At 44.0% G+C, this 17941-nt stretch overlaps 1 protein-coding gene across 1 annotated transcript in view; it reads left to right on the top strand.

The window, feature by feature from the left end:
• Positions 1-17203, top strand: part of crim1 (cysteine rich transmembrane BMP regulator 1 (chordin-like)) — a 201832-nt gene extending 184629 nt beyond the window's left edge. Inside the window, exons 15-17 of the mRNA XM_046367155.1 lie at positions 7695-7817; positions 12704-12894; positions 13292-17203. Of these exons, the coding sequence (XP_046223111.1) occupies positions 7695-7817; positions 12704-12894; positions 13292-13477 (500 nt within the window). The 3' untranslated portion in view covers positions 13478-17203. The remainder of the gene's footprint in view (positions 1-7694; positions 7818-12703; positions 12895-13291) is intronic.
• The last annotated feature ends 738 nt before the right edge of the window (positions 17204-17941 follow it).

Raw genomic sequence — 17941 nt, 5'->3', positions numbered from 1 at the left:
TAAAGGCAAATGTGCCCTTCTTGGTGCTTGACAGGCTGAGGCCACAAAGGATGGGAAATAACCTAAACCACTCATACTTGTCATGTTAGTTCACCTTTATTTTATTCAAATATCCAATTAATGGTGGCCAATATTGAGAGATGTTGTGAGGCTACCCTACGCATCTGAAATTGCATGATCAATTGATGTTTACTGATCATGAAAAGCAGGCAGTTACTTGCTGTATAACTCTGATGATAGAGCTAAATGTAGAATCATCTGAGATGTGTACTTCTGACAATGCTCTTCAAAAGGTGATGGTATTAAAACCAAATAGTTAACAATTATTTAACAATCCATTGAAAACGGCACACAGTTGTCAATGGTTTTAGCAGAGCTGGGGGACTCCTTGACGCCCAGCCGGCAAATTGAACACTCTGCACCTTATTGTGACGTTGTATTGATATTGACTCATTCACACCATGTCCCTCAAATATTTATTCTGTTGACTGTCAAACTATGATTAATTGAGGACAACCACAGCAAACACCTTCATTGAGATTGATCATCTGAATGGAGGGATTAGGGTTTGACTGGTGATGTCAAGTAAATTAGCATGCTTTGCTTAGGCTAGGATAATGGATTGATAATAGCTCCCTCTGTTCTCTCTCACCGTCCTGCCCTGGATCGATGAGATGCAGTAGAAGTGTAATTAGCTGACGAGAACTCCACTGCCCTTAATTCATCCCTGGGTTCAAATACTATTTGAAATCATTTAGAGCAACTGTTCAAATTATTGTTGTGGTGCCAAATAATAACTGGTTGAACAGTTGGAGAAGAGGGCTGATAAAGATCAGACAGAGTAATGTAATCCCTTATTGTGATTGGCTGGAGATTAAAATAAAAATTTGACCTCTTCTCAGATTCAGGCACAACTAATGAAGAGTAGAAGGTCACTTTAATTTGTTTTATTTCACCTTTATTTAACCAGGTAGGCCAGTTGAGAACAAGTTCTCATTTACAAGCTGATGTTTAAAGTTAGTGAGTGGGTGTTGTTATGTTGACCAGTGAGCTTATAGATGACCTGGAGCCAGTGAGTCTGGCGACGAATATGTAGTGAGGGCCAGATGAGGACAGCATACCAGTCGCAGTGGTGGGTGGTATATGGGGATTTGGTGGCAAAACGGATGGCACTGTGGTGGACTGCATCCAGTTTGCTGAGTAGTGTGTTGGAGGCTATCTTGTAAATGACATCGCCGAAGGCGGATCGGTAGGATAGTCAGTTTTACGAGGGTATGTTTGGCAGCGTGAGCGAAGGAGGCTTTGTTGCAAAATAACTGTGCTCTTCAAAAGGTGATGATATTAAAACCACTAGAGCTGGGGGACTCGTTGGAAGCCGGTGCTAGATCGGCTCCTTGGATGCCGATGCTAGATTTAATATGAGTCTGGAAGGAGTTTACAGCCTAGCCAGACACCTAGGTATTTGTAGTTGTCCACATATTCTAAGTCAGAACCGTCCAGAGTGGTGATGCTAGTCGGGCAGGCAGGTGTGGGCAGCGATCGGTTGAAGAGCATGCATTTAGTTTTACAAGGGCTTTTAGAGCAGTTGAAGGCCACGGAAGGACGTTATATGGCATTGAAGCTCGTCTGGAGGTTTGTTAACACAGTGTCCAAAGAAGGGCCAGATGTATACAGAATGGTGTCGTCTGCGTAGAGGTCGATCAAGGAATCACCTGCGACAAGAGCGACATCATCATCACTAACTCACTGCAGCTTGCTCCCAAAAATGTTCCCAAAAAATACCCAAAAATTATTATATACATTTATTATATAAAATTATTATATCATTTTTTAAATTGGGTTTTCCCCAAGTAAGAGTAGTGCTCCGCCACTATGTAAAGATTACAGAGGAAACTGATATTTGGTAATGATAGAGAAACTCTTTGATCACCAAAGACGTTGTGAATTTCGAAACAGGCCGTTCATAAATTCAGATCATTATAATGTACCTCATTGAATTCAGAGCATTTTCGCAGTAAGGCTATCACGACAGAGCACACTCAGGATGCACAGAGTGCACCCCGACTATAGTGTTGTCCAATCATACAAACTTTGTGTAGTGGCAGTCAAACAAAAGTCAAATGACCAAATTTTCTAAACAGCTTCAACAAATCACAGAATATCTCCTATATTTAACTAAATCAAATTAATTATTATATAGATTGAAGATCGGCTCATGAATAACATATTTCAACCCTGCAGGCGCTACACAAAACGCAGAAATAAAATATAAAACATGCCTTACCTTTGACGAGCTTATTGTGTTGGCACTCCAATATGTCCCATAAACATCACAATTGGTCCTTTTGTTCGATTAATTCCGTCCATATATAGCCAAAATGTCCATTTATTTAGCGCGTTTGATCCAGAAAAAAACAGCTTCCAAATGGAGTGGAACTGGACACCATGCCTGGACTGAGCACCGGCGCAGAGAGCTCCGGCCCTGGTGCTGGGTTGGACACCATGCCTGGACTGGGCATCGGCACAGAAGAAGACTCCGGCCGTCACTACAAAATATTTTAAAAGTTGGCTGTAAACTTTTCCAAAACATTTCAAACTACTTTTGTAATACAACTTTAGGTTTATTTTTAAACGTTAATAATCGATCAAATTGAAGACTGGTTTATCTGTGTTCAATACAGGAAGACAACAAACCAAGCTACTTTTCAAGTCTTGTGCAACTCTCAACAGTGTTACGCAGTTCCTAGATGGCCATACTTCTTCATTGCACCAAGGAATAACCTCAACCAAATTCCAAAGACTGGTGACATCCAGTGGAAGCGGTAGGAACTGAAAAGAAGTTCCTAAGAAATATAGTTTCACAATGAGAACTCAATGAACAGACAGAGACCTAAAAAGAAATACATTCTGAATGGTTAGTCCTCTGTGTTTTACCTGCTACATAAGTTCTGTTATTTTCACAGACATGATGCAAACCGTTTTAGAAACTTGTGTTTTCCATCCAAATATACTAATACTATGCATATCTTATATTCTTGGCATGAGTACCAGGAAGTTGAAATTGGGCATGCTATTTATCCAAAAGTGAATCCAAAAGTGAAAATGCTGCCCACTATACCTTAAGAAGTTATTGGGGACCAACTTTGTTTTAAACATATCCATATATACTCTTATACCATTTGTTGATCACATTCTCGGCCGAAGCTCTCATAACGGCAGCAATTAGGGGAGACCGGGGATGGTTGTAACACTTAGCATTTTTTGTCAATTTCTCAGAGATTGAACTACTACATTCAAAATGTGTGCGTGAGGGGTGTGTGTGTGTGTGCGCCTTATTAACCCTCTATTAACTTCTCAACTGAATGTGTGTGCATGCATGCACGTGTTTGTAATTAGCTAGTTTCAATTTTAGCTACATATTAAAACTTTATCATTGCTAAATTACATGAAATATATAAAGACACACTGGTTATTAAGCTGGTATATGTTTGGTGAATCTAACGACAAAGCAGGTGATGCCATCACAAAAAAAAAACATTCTTACCTCAAAGTGTGCAGTCTTGCTTCTTCACGTCAGGGTTGTATAACGTGTACGCTAATAAAATGGGAAGCAAGTACAGGGAGTGAAATTAATAAATAAACAAACATGGAACAAAAACGAAACAAGAGAAATGTACAGACATGAAACATATAACCAGAATCAATAGCCTGAGTGTAACGGTCGTCTAATGAAGAAGGATCGGACCAAAGCGCAGCGTAGTAAGTGTTCATGATTTTTATTTACTTCTGAACACTAGAACAAAATAGCAAAGTCCTGTCAGGTGCAGAACAGTAAACACAGGTGGGAAAAGGCTACCTAAGTATGGTTCCCAAACAGAGACAACGATAGACAGCTGTCCCTGATTGAGAACCATACCGGGCCAAAACAAAGAAATACCAAACATAGACAAATTAACATAAAATGCACACCCAAATCACACCCTGACCAAACCAATATAGAGACATAAAAAGGTCTCTAAGGTCAGGGCGTGACACTGAGTAAAGAACCTGTCACGTTCGTAATAAGGACGGGACCAAGGCGCAGCGTGATTGAAGTTCCTCATCTTTATTATGGTGAAATGTTAAACAAAAACAATAAACCAACAACGAAACGTGAAAGTAGTGGTGCACATGCACAAACACAAAACAATATCCCACAAACACAGGTGGGAAAAATGGCTACCTAAATATGATCCCCAATTAGAGGCAACGATTACCAGCTGCCTCTAATTGAAAACCATACAAAACAACAACATATAAATGTTGAGCTAGACCACCCCCTAGTCACAGAACCAAAGGGGGTGACAGATATAGGGGTGCGGACTCCGGCTGCAAAAGCTGAAACCAAATGGGGGGGTTAGGGGAGGTGAATAGTGTTGGTGGCGGCTCCGGTGCGGGTCGTACCCCCCCTAGATCCCGGATCCGACCATGGCGCCGGACTGAAGGCTGTGCCTGGACTGGGCACCGGCGCAGAGGAATGCTCCGGGCTTGGAGCGGGACTGGACACCGTGCCTGGACTGGGCAACAGCCCAGAGGAAGGCTCCTGCCCTGGAGTGGAACTGGACACCATGCCTGGACTGAGCACCGGCGCAGAGAGCTCCGGCCCTGGAGCTGGGTTGGACGTCGTGCCTGGACTGGGCATTGGCACAGAAGAAGACTCCGGCCATGGAGCTGGGCTGGCTGCCGTGCCTGGACTGGGCCCCGGCGCAGAGGAAGGCTCCGGCCTTGGAGCGGGACTGGACACCGTGCTAGGACTGGGCCTCAGCACAGAGGAAGGCTCCAGCCTAGGAGCTGGGTTGGACTCCGCGCCCGGACTGGGCACCGGCGCAGAGGAAGTCTCCAGCCTTTGAACTGGACTGGACACCATGCCTGGACTGGGCACCGACCCAGAGGAAGGCTCCTGCCCTGGAGCGGAACTGGACACCATGCCTGGACTGGGCATCGGCGCAGAGGAAGGCTCCGGCCTTGGAGCGGGACTGGACACTGTGCCTGGACTGGGCATCGGAGCAGAGGAAGACTCCGGCCTTGGAGCTGGACTGGACACCTGGCCTGGACTGGGCACCGGCACAGAGGAAGGCTCCTGACCTGGAGCGGATCTGGACACCGTGCCATGACTTGGCATCGGCGCAGAGGAAGGCTCCTGCCCTGGAGCGGGACTGGACACTGTGCTTGGACTGGACACTGGTGCAGAGGAAGACTCTGGGCTGGGGAGACGCACTGGAGGCCTGGTGGGTAGAGCCGGCACAGGTGGCACCAGACTGGTGACACGCACTTCATGGAGAGTGCGGAGAGCTGGCACAGAACGTACCAGACTGGGGAGATGCACTGGAGGCCTGTTGCGTGGAGCCAGCACTGGTGGCACGCACTTCAGGGAGAGTGTGGGGAGCTGGCACAGGGCGTACAGGACTGGGGAGGCGCACTGGAGGCCAGATGTATGAAACTGGTGCAGATGGCACCGGACTGGTGTCACGCTCTTCAGCACGCCTGCGCTGCAGCATTCTCATCACTACCATCTCTCTGGTATCTTTCATCCAATTCCTCCACCCGACTCCCAAACAGGCTCTGGCACTCTCCGCTGCTCGCCTGCCAGCTCCATGTGCCCCACCCCCAAAAAATATTGGGATTTCTGTGGCCGCAGTCCCCGGCATCGTCGCTGTCCTTCCACCTTCCTTGGTGTCTCCTTCCAAGGAAGGGTCTCATAACCTCCCATGATTTCTTCCCAGGTCCAAAACTCCTTTACACGAGGCTTGGTCCTTGCTTGGTGGGATATTCTGTCACGTTCGTAATAAGGACGGGACCAAGGCGCAGCGTGATTGAAGTTCCACATCTTTATTACGGTGAAACTTTAAACAAAAACAATAAACCAATAACGAAACGTGACAAACACAAAACAATATCCCACAAACACAAGTGGGAAAAATGGCTACCTAAATATGATCCCCAATTAGAGGCAACGATTACCAGCTGCCTCCAATTGGGAACCATACAAAACACCAACATAGAAATATTGAGCTAGAACACCCCCTAGTCACGCCCTGACCTACCACACCATAGAGAACCAAGGGCTCTCTATGGTCAGGGCGTGACAGAACCAAAGGGAGTGACAGATATAGGGGAGGTAATCAGGAGGGTGATGGAGTCCAGGTGAGTCTCATGAGGCGCAGGTGCACGTAACGATGTTGACAGGTGTGCATAATGAGAACTGGCGACAACAACCGCCAGAGAGAGGGAGCGGGAGTAGATGTGACAGTACCCCCTCCCTGACGCGTGGCTCCAGCCACAGAACGCCATACTCTACTGAGGCGCGGGAACCCATAGATCCGGCTGAGGCTCGGGAGACCGTAGAGCCGGCTGAGGTGCGGGGGACTGACAAGCCAACCGAGGCTTGAGAACCTGACGAGCCAACCGAGACTTGGAAACCTGATGAGCCAAACGAGGCTTGAGAACCTGACGAGCCAACCGAAGCTTGAGATCCTGACGAGCCAGCTTTTGCAATGGAAGCCTGATGAGCCAACCAGGGCTTGTGAACCCATCATATTAGCTGAGGTATGGAAGCTGGTCGAGCCAGCTGAGGCATCCCCGGTTGCGTCGGCAGCGGCCCATGGACCCAGCATCACCTGAGGTGTTATTCTGTAATGTGTATGCTAATAAACAGAAGCAAGTACAGGGAGTGAATTTAATAAATAAATGTACATGGAAGAAAACAAAACACATGAGTAGTGTACAGACATGAAGCACTGGAATAGAAACAATAACGCCTGAGAAAGGAACCAAAGGGAGTGACAGATATAGGGGATGTAATCAGGAAGGTGATGTCTCATGAGGCGCAGGTACGCGTAACGCTGGTGACGGTTTGCGTAATAATGAGAACTGGCGACAACGAGTGCCAGAGAGGGAGAGCGGGAGTACACGTGACAGTTGAGGAATAGCCTGTTTCTGATCGGAGATATTGAGTGTTATAACTATCCCGTGTTACAACCATCCCCAGTCTGCCCGATGGGGAAAATGATATAGCAGTATTTTGACATGCATAAGTGAGAGACGTGCTTTGATAATGCAATCTATTGATTACAGAATAAAGTAAGGAATTTTCATGCGAGACAGGATTTAGGATTTGGGGTTTCAGTGGGATTGGGACTGGATAGAAAAATAGCCTAAACTCTAAAACAGGGTAGAATTTTCTCTCATTGCTCTCTGAATTGTTAACAACCTTTATGTCTGTGAGAGAAAAGCCTTTGTAGTTAATTGTGCATAGGCCTATCAAATGTGTGACTGTCTGAAGAGTCACAATGACAGCTCAAAGAGGCACAGGTTATTTTATAGGCGGTAGGGGTTTCCTATAGGGTTTATTAACTGCATTCAGGTCGTGTGTGCAGTCCGGTAATGTCAATTATGCGTGTGTGAAGTAAATACACTAGGCTAAAGGCTTCCACGCAACAACCTGTTTGGATAATGTGCAATTAAAGTTTTTGCTAATCTGTTTTGTACTTTGTGGAATTGCATTAGTGGCAACATTGTAATTGTCATAAATATTTTGGGGTGAATGTAAAGAGTGTTCCCGGTTACCAATGTTAATCCCTATTCACCACATATTTCAATATAACTCCTAATTCCTCTCTCTCTCTCTAACCATGTGTTTCCATGTTATGTTACAGAGATGTACGCACCAGCCCCCACCAACATGCCCATTGAGAAGACAGACCAGCACAGAGGTAGGAAGCAGCACCAGCCTGCCTGGCCCACCCGCAGTGAGAACGACATCATGCCCCAGTTCAAAGGTCAGAGGTCAAATCAAACACTTCCTTGTCTGAAAAAGAGACACGTGTCCACATAGCATGCGCTCTCACACACACAAACACACTGTCTGTCTCCTCAGTGCTGATGTAGCTGCTAAATGTTTCTGCTGTCGTACATACTGTGCCTTCGTAAAGTATTCAGACCCCTTGACTTTTTTCACATTTTGTTACTTTACAGCTTTATTCTAAAATTGATTAAATTGTATTTTTTTCTCATCAATCTACACACATTAACCCATAATGACAAAGCAAAAATAGGTTTAAATTTTCTACGTTGTAAAATCATAAAGACATCCAAACTATGAAATAACGTAGTAACCAAAACAATTGTTTAAAAAATCACGATATATTTGAGATTTGAGATTCTTCAAAAGTATCCACCCTTTGCCTTGATAACAGCTTTGCACACTCTTGGCATTCTCTCAACCAGCTTCATGATGTAGTCACCTGGAATGCATTTCAATTTCTTTCAGTCTTAATGTGTGGGAGCGAGGGGGGGGGGTCAGGAAGTCCAGGACCCAGTTGTACAGGGCAGGGTCGAGACCCGGGGTCCCAAGTTTGGAGGGTACTATGGTGTCAGATGCTGAGCTGTAGTCGATGAACAGCAATCTTACATAGGTATTCCTCTTGTCCAGATGGGTTAGGGCAGTGTGCAGTGTGATTGCAATTGCGTCGTCTGTGGACCTATTGGGGCGGTAAGCAAATTGGAGTGGGTCTAGGGTGTCAGGTAGGGTGGAGGTGATTTGGTCCTTGACTAGTCTCTCAAAGCACTTCATGATGACGGAAGTGAATGCTACGGGGCGATAGTCATTTAGCTGAGTTACCTTAGCTTTCTTGGGAACAGGAACAATGGTGGACCTCTTGAAGCATGTGGGAATAGCAGACTGGGATAAAGATTGAGGATGTCCGTAAACACACCAGCCAGCTGGTCTGTGCATGCTCTGAAGATACGGCTAGGGATGCCATCTGAGCCGGCAGCCTTACGAGGGTTAACACATTTAAATGTTTTACTCACATTGGCTGCAGTGAAGGAGAGCCCGCAGGTTTTGGTAGCGGGCCATGTCGGTGGCACTGTATTATCCTCAAAGCGAGCAAAGAAGTTGTTTAGTTTGTCCGGGAGCAAGGCATCGTGGTACGCGACAGGACAGGTTTTATTTTTGTAGTCCGTGAATGACTGTAGACCCTGCCACATACCTCTCGTGTCTGAGCCGTTGAATTGCAAATCTACTTTGTCTCTATACTGATGCTTAGCTTGTTCGATTGCCTTGCGGAGGGTATAGCTACACTGTTTGTATTCGGTAATGTTTCCGGTCACCTTGCCCTGATTAAAAGTCTGTAGGGCTGTAGGGAGACCAGGCAGAGGGAGGAGACGACAGGACTTAGAAAACGATCCACAACGACCAGGATCTTGGTATTTCCCTGTGAGGGAGGAAGATCCGTTAGGAAATCCACTGACAAATGTGAGTGTGGAACGTTGTGGAACGGGTAAGGGATGTAACTTACCTCTGAGCAGGTGTATCAGAGCCTTACACTGGGCACACACTGAGCAGGAGGGGACATAAACCCTCACTTTCTTAGCCAAAGTTGGCCACCAGTAATCTCCCAGTCAGACAGCGCACCGCCCGACAGATCCCCGGATGACCAGAGGAGGGAGACGTGAGGCCCCAGGAGATCAACTGGTCATGGACAGCAGACAGAACGTAATTACGCCCAACAGGACACTGGAGGGGAGTGGGCTCTGTACGCAACGCCTGCTCAATGTCCGCATCCAGATCCCACACGACCGGCGCTACCAGGCAGGAGGCCGGAAGTATGGGAGTTTGATCCATGGGCCACTCCTCTGTGTCATACAGCCGGGACAGTGCGTCTGCCTTCTTATTCTGGAAACCTGGTCTGTAGGATAGGGTAAACACAAAATGGGTAAAGAACATGGCCCACCTTGCCTGACAAGGATTCAGTCTCCTCGCTGCCCGGATGTACTCCAGGTTGCAGTGGTCAGTCCAGATGAGAAAAGGGTGTTTAGCCTCCTCAAGCCAATGTCTCCACTCTTTCAAATCTTTAACCACAGCCAACAACTCCCGGTCCCCCACATCATAGTTACGCTCCGCTAGGCTGAGCTTCTTCGAGAAGAAAGCACAGGGGCGGAGTTTCAGTGGCATGCCCGAGCGATGTGAGAGCATGGCTCCTATCCCAGCCTCAGACGCATCCACCTCCACTATGAATGCCAAAGAGGGATCCGGATGGGCCAGCGTTGGAGCTGAAGTAAACAGAGCTCTTAGTTGCCCAAAAGCCCTGTCTACCTCAGCCGACCACCACAACCTTACAGGACCCCCCTTCAGCAGTGAGGTAATGGGTGCAGCAACCTGGCCAAAACCCCAGATAAATCTCTGGTAGTAATTGGCAAACCCTAAAAACCTCTGCACCTCCTTTACCGTGGTGGGAGTCAGCCAATTACGCACGGCTGCAATACCGTCACTCTCCATCTCCACCCGTGATGTGGAAATGCGATACCCTAGGAAGGAGATGGCCTGCTCAAAGAACAGGCATTTCTCAGCCTTGACGTACAGGTCATGCTCCAACAGTCATCCAAGTACCTTGCACACCAAGGACACATGCTCGGCGTGTGTAGCGGAGTAAATCTGAATGTCATCGATATACACCACTACACCCTGCCCGTGCAGGTCCCTGAAAATCTTGTCTACAAAGGATTTGAAAACTGATGTAACATTCATCAACCCGTACGGCATGACGAGGTACTCATAATGCCCTGTGGTGGTACGGAATGCTGTCTTCCATTCGTCTCCCTCCCGGATAACGCACCAGGTTATACTCACTCCTGAGATCTAGTTTCTTGAAGAAGCGCGCCCCATGCATTGACTCAATCGCCGTGGCGATAAGAGGTAGTGGGTAACTGTACCTCACTGTGATTTGATTAAGACCTCTATATTCAATGCACAGGCGTAAACATCCATCTTTCTTCTTCACAAAAAATAAACTTGAGGAGATGGGTGAAGTAGAGGGCTGAATGTACCCCTGACGCAGAGAGAGCCAAAACGGCATATTCTGGGGTGATGTGCACGGTGGAGACCTGGTCTGGACTTTGCACCGTGGTAACACAAACAGAAACCCCTACACACCTCCCTGAGCACTCTCGCGACCACCACGAGAGTTTCAAGTTCCTTGGTGTCAACATCACCAACGAACTAGCATGGTCCAAAAAAAGAGTGCACGACAAAACCTTTGTCAGGACCCGGTTACGAACCCGGGTCTCTGGAGTGAGAAATAGTCACTTAACCAACTGAGCCACGAATAGTCGGCAGAACCCAGAAGATGAGGCAGACACAGCAGTACTTGAGACGGTGTATTTAATGAAGTAAAAAGTGAAGTCCTTCAGGAAAAAAAGGTAAATCCACAAGGTGGTAGGTATAGCATAAAAAGCCTCAAAAGATACTCAAAAATAAATAAACAAGAACAAAAAACAGAATTCCACAATAGAGTCCATCGGGATCAACAATAGATCACAGAATACTAGGGCTGGGTGCTAACATACAAACACAGAGCAAATAACTGAGGAAAACTAAGGGTTTAAATACAATCAGGGGAAACAAGGCACAGGTGCAAATAATAATGGGGATCAAGGGAAAACAAAAGGTCAAAAAGCACAATGGGGGCATCTAGTGACCAAAAACCGGAACAACCCTGGCCAAATCCTGACAAACTTTTCCCCCTCAGGAGACTGAAAAGATTTGGCATGGGTCCCCAGATCCTCAAAAAGTTCTATACCTGCACCATCGAGAGTATCTTGACTAGTTGCATCACCTCCTGCTATGGAAACTGCTCAGCATCTGACCATAAGGAGTTACAGAGGGTAGTGCGAACGGCCCAGTACATCACTCGGGCCAAGCTTCCTGCCATACAGGACCTATATAATAGGCAGTGTCAGAGGAAAGCCCATACAATTGTCAGAGACTCCAGTCCCCCAAGTTATAGACTGTTTTCTCTGCTACCTCACGGCAAGCGGTACCGGAGCGCTTGCCGTTAGGCCCAAGAGGCTCCTCAATAGCTTCTACCCCCAAGCCATAAGACTGCTGAATAATGAATTAAATCGCCACCGGACAATTTACATTGACCCACCCTCCCTTTTGTACAATGCTGCTACTCGCTGTTTATTATCAATGCATAGTCAGTTCACCCCCCCACCTACATGTACAAGTTACCTCAACTAACCTGTACCCCCGCACGCTGACTCGGTACCGGTGCCCCCTGTATATAACCTCTGTATTGTTTTTCTTATTGTGTTACTTTTTTATTGTTACTTTTTATTTTAGTCTACTTGGTACATATTTTCTTAACTCTTCTTGAACTGCACTGTTGGTAAAGGGCTTGTAAGTAAGCATTTTAGCGTAAAGTCTGCACTTGTTGTATTCGGAGCATGTGACAAGTAAAGTTTGCTTTGATTTGGAAACAGGATGCAGCTGAGCTCAATTTCGAGTCTCATAGCAAAGTACATGAATACTTTTGTAAATAAGGTTTTTCTGTTTTTCAAATTTGCAAACAATTCTACAAACGTTTTTGCTTTATCATTATGGGGTATTGTGTGTAGATTGCAGAGGACTTTTTATAAATAAGGCTGTAACTTACAGGGTAACACAATGTGGAAAAAGTCTAGGCGTCTGAATACTTTCCGAAGGCACATATGTAACTCTTCATCTCCCCACTTGGAGCAGAGTCTGCTGTTTCCTTTTAACTGCTACATATGAAGGCAAATCTTACATGAAACCAATCGCCAGTTAATGAATAATATATAAACATCTCATGATACAGACTTTTAGGTGTGTCATAATGTTTGTGTGCTGCCTCTGTCACAGGGAACTTTGGTAGTCTCCAAATGCCCTATCTGGATGGGAAGACCCCAGTTCCCAGAGAAGACACCACACTGCACTCTGTGGCATGGGTGGCACTGCCCATCATCATGATGCTGTTCACCATCACAGCTATTCTCTTCATTAACCAGAAGAAGCAGTGGATCCCTGTGCTCTGCTATCGCACGCCAACTAAGGTAGCGGGTGCCATTACCCACATTTACAGTACGCCTTGTTGGTTTCTGTACTGCTTTGTTGTTGTTGTAATATAGTTGATGGTCTAAAATGTCAAAGAGTATCACATCAGCAGCTTATGGAGATGCATACTTGATCAATGCCTATACATTTGAATCTTGAAATAATTTAATGAAAAAAAAAGTTGTGCTATTACATAGAATGATTACATTGCCGAGCTTTGTAGTAATGATGAGCAGCAAATTCTGCCTTTACTGTATGTATACAGCCTGAAACGAGCCTTATTGAGAAATATAATATAGTATGAATATATCAATAAAATCTAAAGCTCTGAGCCTAACTAGAGTGTGATCTGTGGAAGTAACTATCTGTATGTGTGTGTGTGTGTGTCCTCTGCAGCCCACCTGCCTCAACAACCAGCTGGTATATGTGGACTGCCAGAAAGGCACCAAGGTGCAGGTGGACAGTTCGCAGCGCATGCTCCGGATCGCTGACCCTGACTCCAGGTACAGCGGTTACTACAGCATGCAGAAACAAAACAACCTCAACAACCTGCAGGCTGACAATTTCTACCAGACTCAGTGAGACAGAGAGACTGGCCTGGCCTGGCCTCATGTCCAGTACTCCGCAGTCAGCAAGCAGCCAAAACGAGAGAGAGAGAGAGAGCATTACCTACAGTACCGTCACAACAACTATTACTTAACACAGACGGATGGAAAAATGATACCAAACCTATCAATGACAAAATAACTAGCAAACTAGCAAAGTTCACTAGCCAAGACAAATAAATGACAATAATAATCTGCTCAAGATGAATAACGAATCAAACAAAATATAATGATGATGATTTTAAACTACAGCTAACACAATGGAAGAACCAGAATCTAGACTTTTCCTAGATTATTATTCAACTTATTTTTGCCAGTGAGTGTTACACGTGTGTTTGGTGTGTGTGATGGAGGCGTGCTTCTGTATGTGGGTCTTTGTGAATGTGTGTGTGTGTGTGTGTTTAAAGTTAGATATAAATCTTTGCGATTAGGAAAAAGTGGGTATTTTTCAAAGTATGGTATTTTCCTGCATTCCTGCTTCCTTGAAAAAGGCCTTTGAAGAGATAAACAGAATCATTCAAGCTAGTGTTTTCTGTTGAACACTGAACTTTTAGAACCAAAGCTCTGCTGACTGTATGTCGTATCAAAACACACCCTGTAAGAGAGACGCTAGAGGAACACTGTGGCCAGTCTGATCTGAGCCGTGGCAGGACGGACTGACGACTGCCAGACTCTATGTGGCACTGAGCCGAAAGAGAGAGAATGAGAGAAAGAAAGAGTTCAGATATCGTAGACCCCGTCACAGACAGACCTCAGCTGAGCACCTCTCTCAGGTCTGTTCAAGCTGGACTATTGCTGTCTTCTTGCCTTCCTCTTTCCTCCCCTTCTTTGAAAATGTTGACATTGGTTTGCTGTCTTGTTTTCCCCCTGTGGAACGTCACCTGTTGGATAGAAGGTGGAAAGGAAGAAGAAGCTTCATTCACTCCATTTATTTTCCTTTGATATTCTGCTCAACATGTATAAGTGTTATTTTCCTGGTCACTTTCAATTCTCCATAATCTTTTGGCTAAATGTATTTAACAACAAAGGGCAGGCTGACGCTGACTTTCACACACTCCAAACAATGGTGTCTTTTATTTGGATGAAGAATAAATGTGTTCGGGTTGATAAAGGCAGGATGAAGCTGCCCACTGGGCACATATGTCTATTCCACGTTGGTTCAATGTAATGTCATCGAAATGACGTGGCAGCAACGTTGATTCAACCAGTGTGATCCCAGTGGGTCATGTAGTTCTTGAGGATTAAGGATTTGAGCATATGCTTTACAAGCTTTTCTGCATAGTTTCTGTACGTCCTGTTTTACATGGAGTTGCACACACACAGGGAGACTATTTAGCTCCTTTAGGAAACACCGAGGATACAAGAAAACATAGAATCAAAGAATATGTTCAAATGTGTTTTCTCTCGGGATTCTCTGAGGACGAGCTATATTTAAAGTAGCTCTGATGTTTTCCTCCTTTTTGTCTCCTCTTCTCGATATTACCCAAGCACCTTTATCTTCATTTATTAATTGCAAAACATTATACAGTTGGAACACGTATGTACATATTACTGCTGAAGATGAAAAATACATGAAATATTGTGTGACTATATACAGTATGTATGTGTCTATGTGTATGTTGTTTATTCATATATGTGCATGTGGCACACATACTTTTTTCTTCACATGTACATTTCTCAATTAATTTCCTATTGAATGTATTTATGATTGAGAAACAGATTTGATCTAATAATAGAAAACATGATGAGAACAAACATTTGCATTGCTTTTTTGAAAAGAGGAGTGATAGAGACAGGACAGAAAAAACACAAACATCTTATTCAATCTGTTTTCCCCTAATTTATTTGATGTCATTTTAATTATTATTATTTTTTTTTAAAGAATAGTCTATGAGGACTTTGTTTGATTGGTCTGTGAGTTCCCTATCTATTTGAGTCAATCAGTTTCCCTGAATGAAGCAATGTCCAAAATGCCAACCATATATAGACAAGTGAGTTCTGAGCTGAGCAGTACCAGGCTCTCTCAATCTGTTATTCTTCTCTTTCATTTGTCGTTTCTGAAGTCAAACTATTGAAAAGTGGGTGGACATAAGCTCTGGGAGAGAGGGTGGGATGGAGGAAGGTAGGGGTAGTAGTTCACTTTTATAGTTTGTCTTTGGTGTATTTTAGTCTGTCTGACAAAAATTTAAGTAGAATCATACATCTTGGCACTTTTTTGGTTAGTTTTTTAAAAACATACCTTTCATTGAAAGAGTTACCCTTAGTTTTTTTCTGAGCCCTGTCAGACCCAGTGTTACAGTTAGGTTCCAGTTGTTTCTGAATATTTGGCCTACAAAACCTAAATTAACTTAGAACTCTCACGGTCATTGTATGCAGACACTGCATTTCTGTTTATAGGTGAGGATTTCTGGCTAGAACAAGAGGGGTAAATATTTACCTTTCAAAGCATGAATTGCAGCTGAAGCTTGCTCTGTTTTCTCCTAACCTATATGTATTCTCCAGACATAGGAAAAACATACTCAAATCTACTATATAACTGACATGTACTGTATGTAAATGCTTTTTCAATGAAAGTTGATTGGTTTGATTCTCCAGCCATTATATACAGGTCTGTCTATCATCTGAACAGGCAAACCTCACTTAAATACACAATCCACATAATTTCCAATCGGTGAAGTGATGGATCATAATAATTGATTTGATTAAGGACCATAAGTTCAATTACACTCGCATCACATTGACTGGCTGGGTTCATATGTGACTTGGCTCTATGTTGCAGGATGTGGTGCTACATCCCCTACAGTATGGTTGAGTAACGTAATACAGGAATGCTTCTTATTCACAATGGGTCTTACAGGGTGAAATCGTTGTATCTTTCAGTGCATCCTCCAAGTATTGTTGTAAATACTTGAGTATCACTTGCCAAAATAAAAAAATAAAACATTGTTGGAAAAGAGAGAGAGAGGGAAACAAATTAGATTTAATTTATTGTGTTAAATTACCTAAATAATTTATTAATGAGCAAGATAATTGAACATGAACATAATAGGCCTTAAGCGATGATGCAGCTGAAATTGTGAAACTATTTTAGTGTTGTGTCAGTCTCTCGAAGAGCATGTAAATAAGGTTGTACTTTAGGTAGGTGGAGAAGTTGGAGGATCACAAGCTTTCACATCTTTTCAGGGTTTTTGATCACATGGACCTGATTTAGCCGAATCCCAGATCTGTTTGTGCTCTCTTGCCAACTCCTATGGTCATTGTCACGCAGTTTACTGTAACACAATGTGACAAAGAATATAGGAGTTGGATAGCTAGACAACACAAATTCATCTGATCAGGCTACATCTGCCTTGTCCAAGAAGCACAAAAGCCTGACACCCTGATGAGCATTTTCCTCTGTTCCAATAAAGATAGCCTATTGAGAGGGAAATAACTCTCTGTCCCCATTCTTTCCTGTTAACCATTTTATTTACACAACTGCCAATCCCCTTTAGAGTCTGAATATTACTGGTGTTTCATGCTTATGTAAAAAAAAAAAAAAAAATGTTGATATTGATAATGATGATATTGCAAAAAAACAGATTTATTAAGAGGATAGATGAATATTTGACTGAATCTCCCGTAGCAACAGCAGATTATCTTTTGCAAGTTCTTGTATTCTTATTTTTTGTTTCTTTGCAGCACAATAAATCATTTGAAAACAGCCGTGTGGATCTTCCCTGCAATCATTATTAGTATTACTAGTACTGGTGTTGTCATTCTTACCTCTCAGGATTTGACACAAACCTGTCCATCTCTGTGATTTCTCTTCGGGGATTTCTGCCTCAATCATGAAATGTCAATGGTGCACTTTTTTGGCTATTCTCTGCTTGAGGAAGAAATCTCTGTGGGTTTAGAGATAGAGGATAGGTTCAATCAACAACAACAAAAGTTCAAGAGGAACAAAAACACAATTTCACCTGCTGCACTTTGAAAATATAACAGCAGGTCAACCCGTTTAGCGATGACTCACTCAGTAAGTGATGGTACCAAAACATTTTATCAGACCCAGCCAGCTGAAGCAGATAAATAATGTGTGACCACTTCCAGTTGTCTGCTAAGTGATACAGTACCTGGCCCTGTATGTCTCAGTTACCAAAAGCATAGCGCAAGGTAAAAGGTTCAACTCCAGCAAGGATTACAAACATACTCTATGCACACACTGTAAGTCACTTTGGATAAAATAGTTTGCTTTTTTCTCTGGTCAAAGCAACCCATAAGCTTTTATATATATATGAATACATTTTCGTACAGCAGTTTAAGGGGCTTTACACACAAGGTAGAGATGTAGGTAGCTATAATGACCTTGTTACTCCATGTAGACTTTCCTCTAACATAAATATGTTCATAGGAATTGTTTCTCAGTTGCAACAATTAAAAATAACACTGAGTCAATAAATGA

Source organism: Oncorhynchus gorbuscha, linkage group LG10 (assembly GCF_021184085.1).
Source record: "Oncorhynchus gorbuscha isolate QuinsamMale2020 ecotype Even-year linkage group LG10, OgorEven_v1.0, whole genome shotgun sequence".
NCBI lineage: Eukaryota > Metazoa > Chordata > Actinopteri > Salmoniformes > Salmonidae > Oncorhynchus > Oncorhynchus gorbuscha.
Note: the sequence above shows the minus strand (reverse complement) of the source record. Positions and strands in the feature narration are given on the sequence as shown.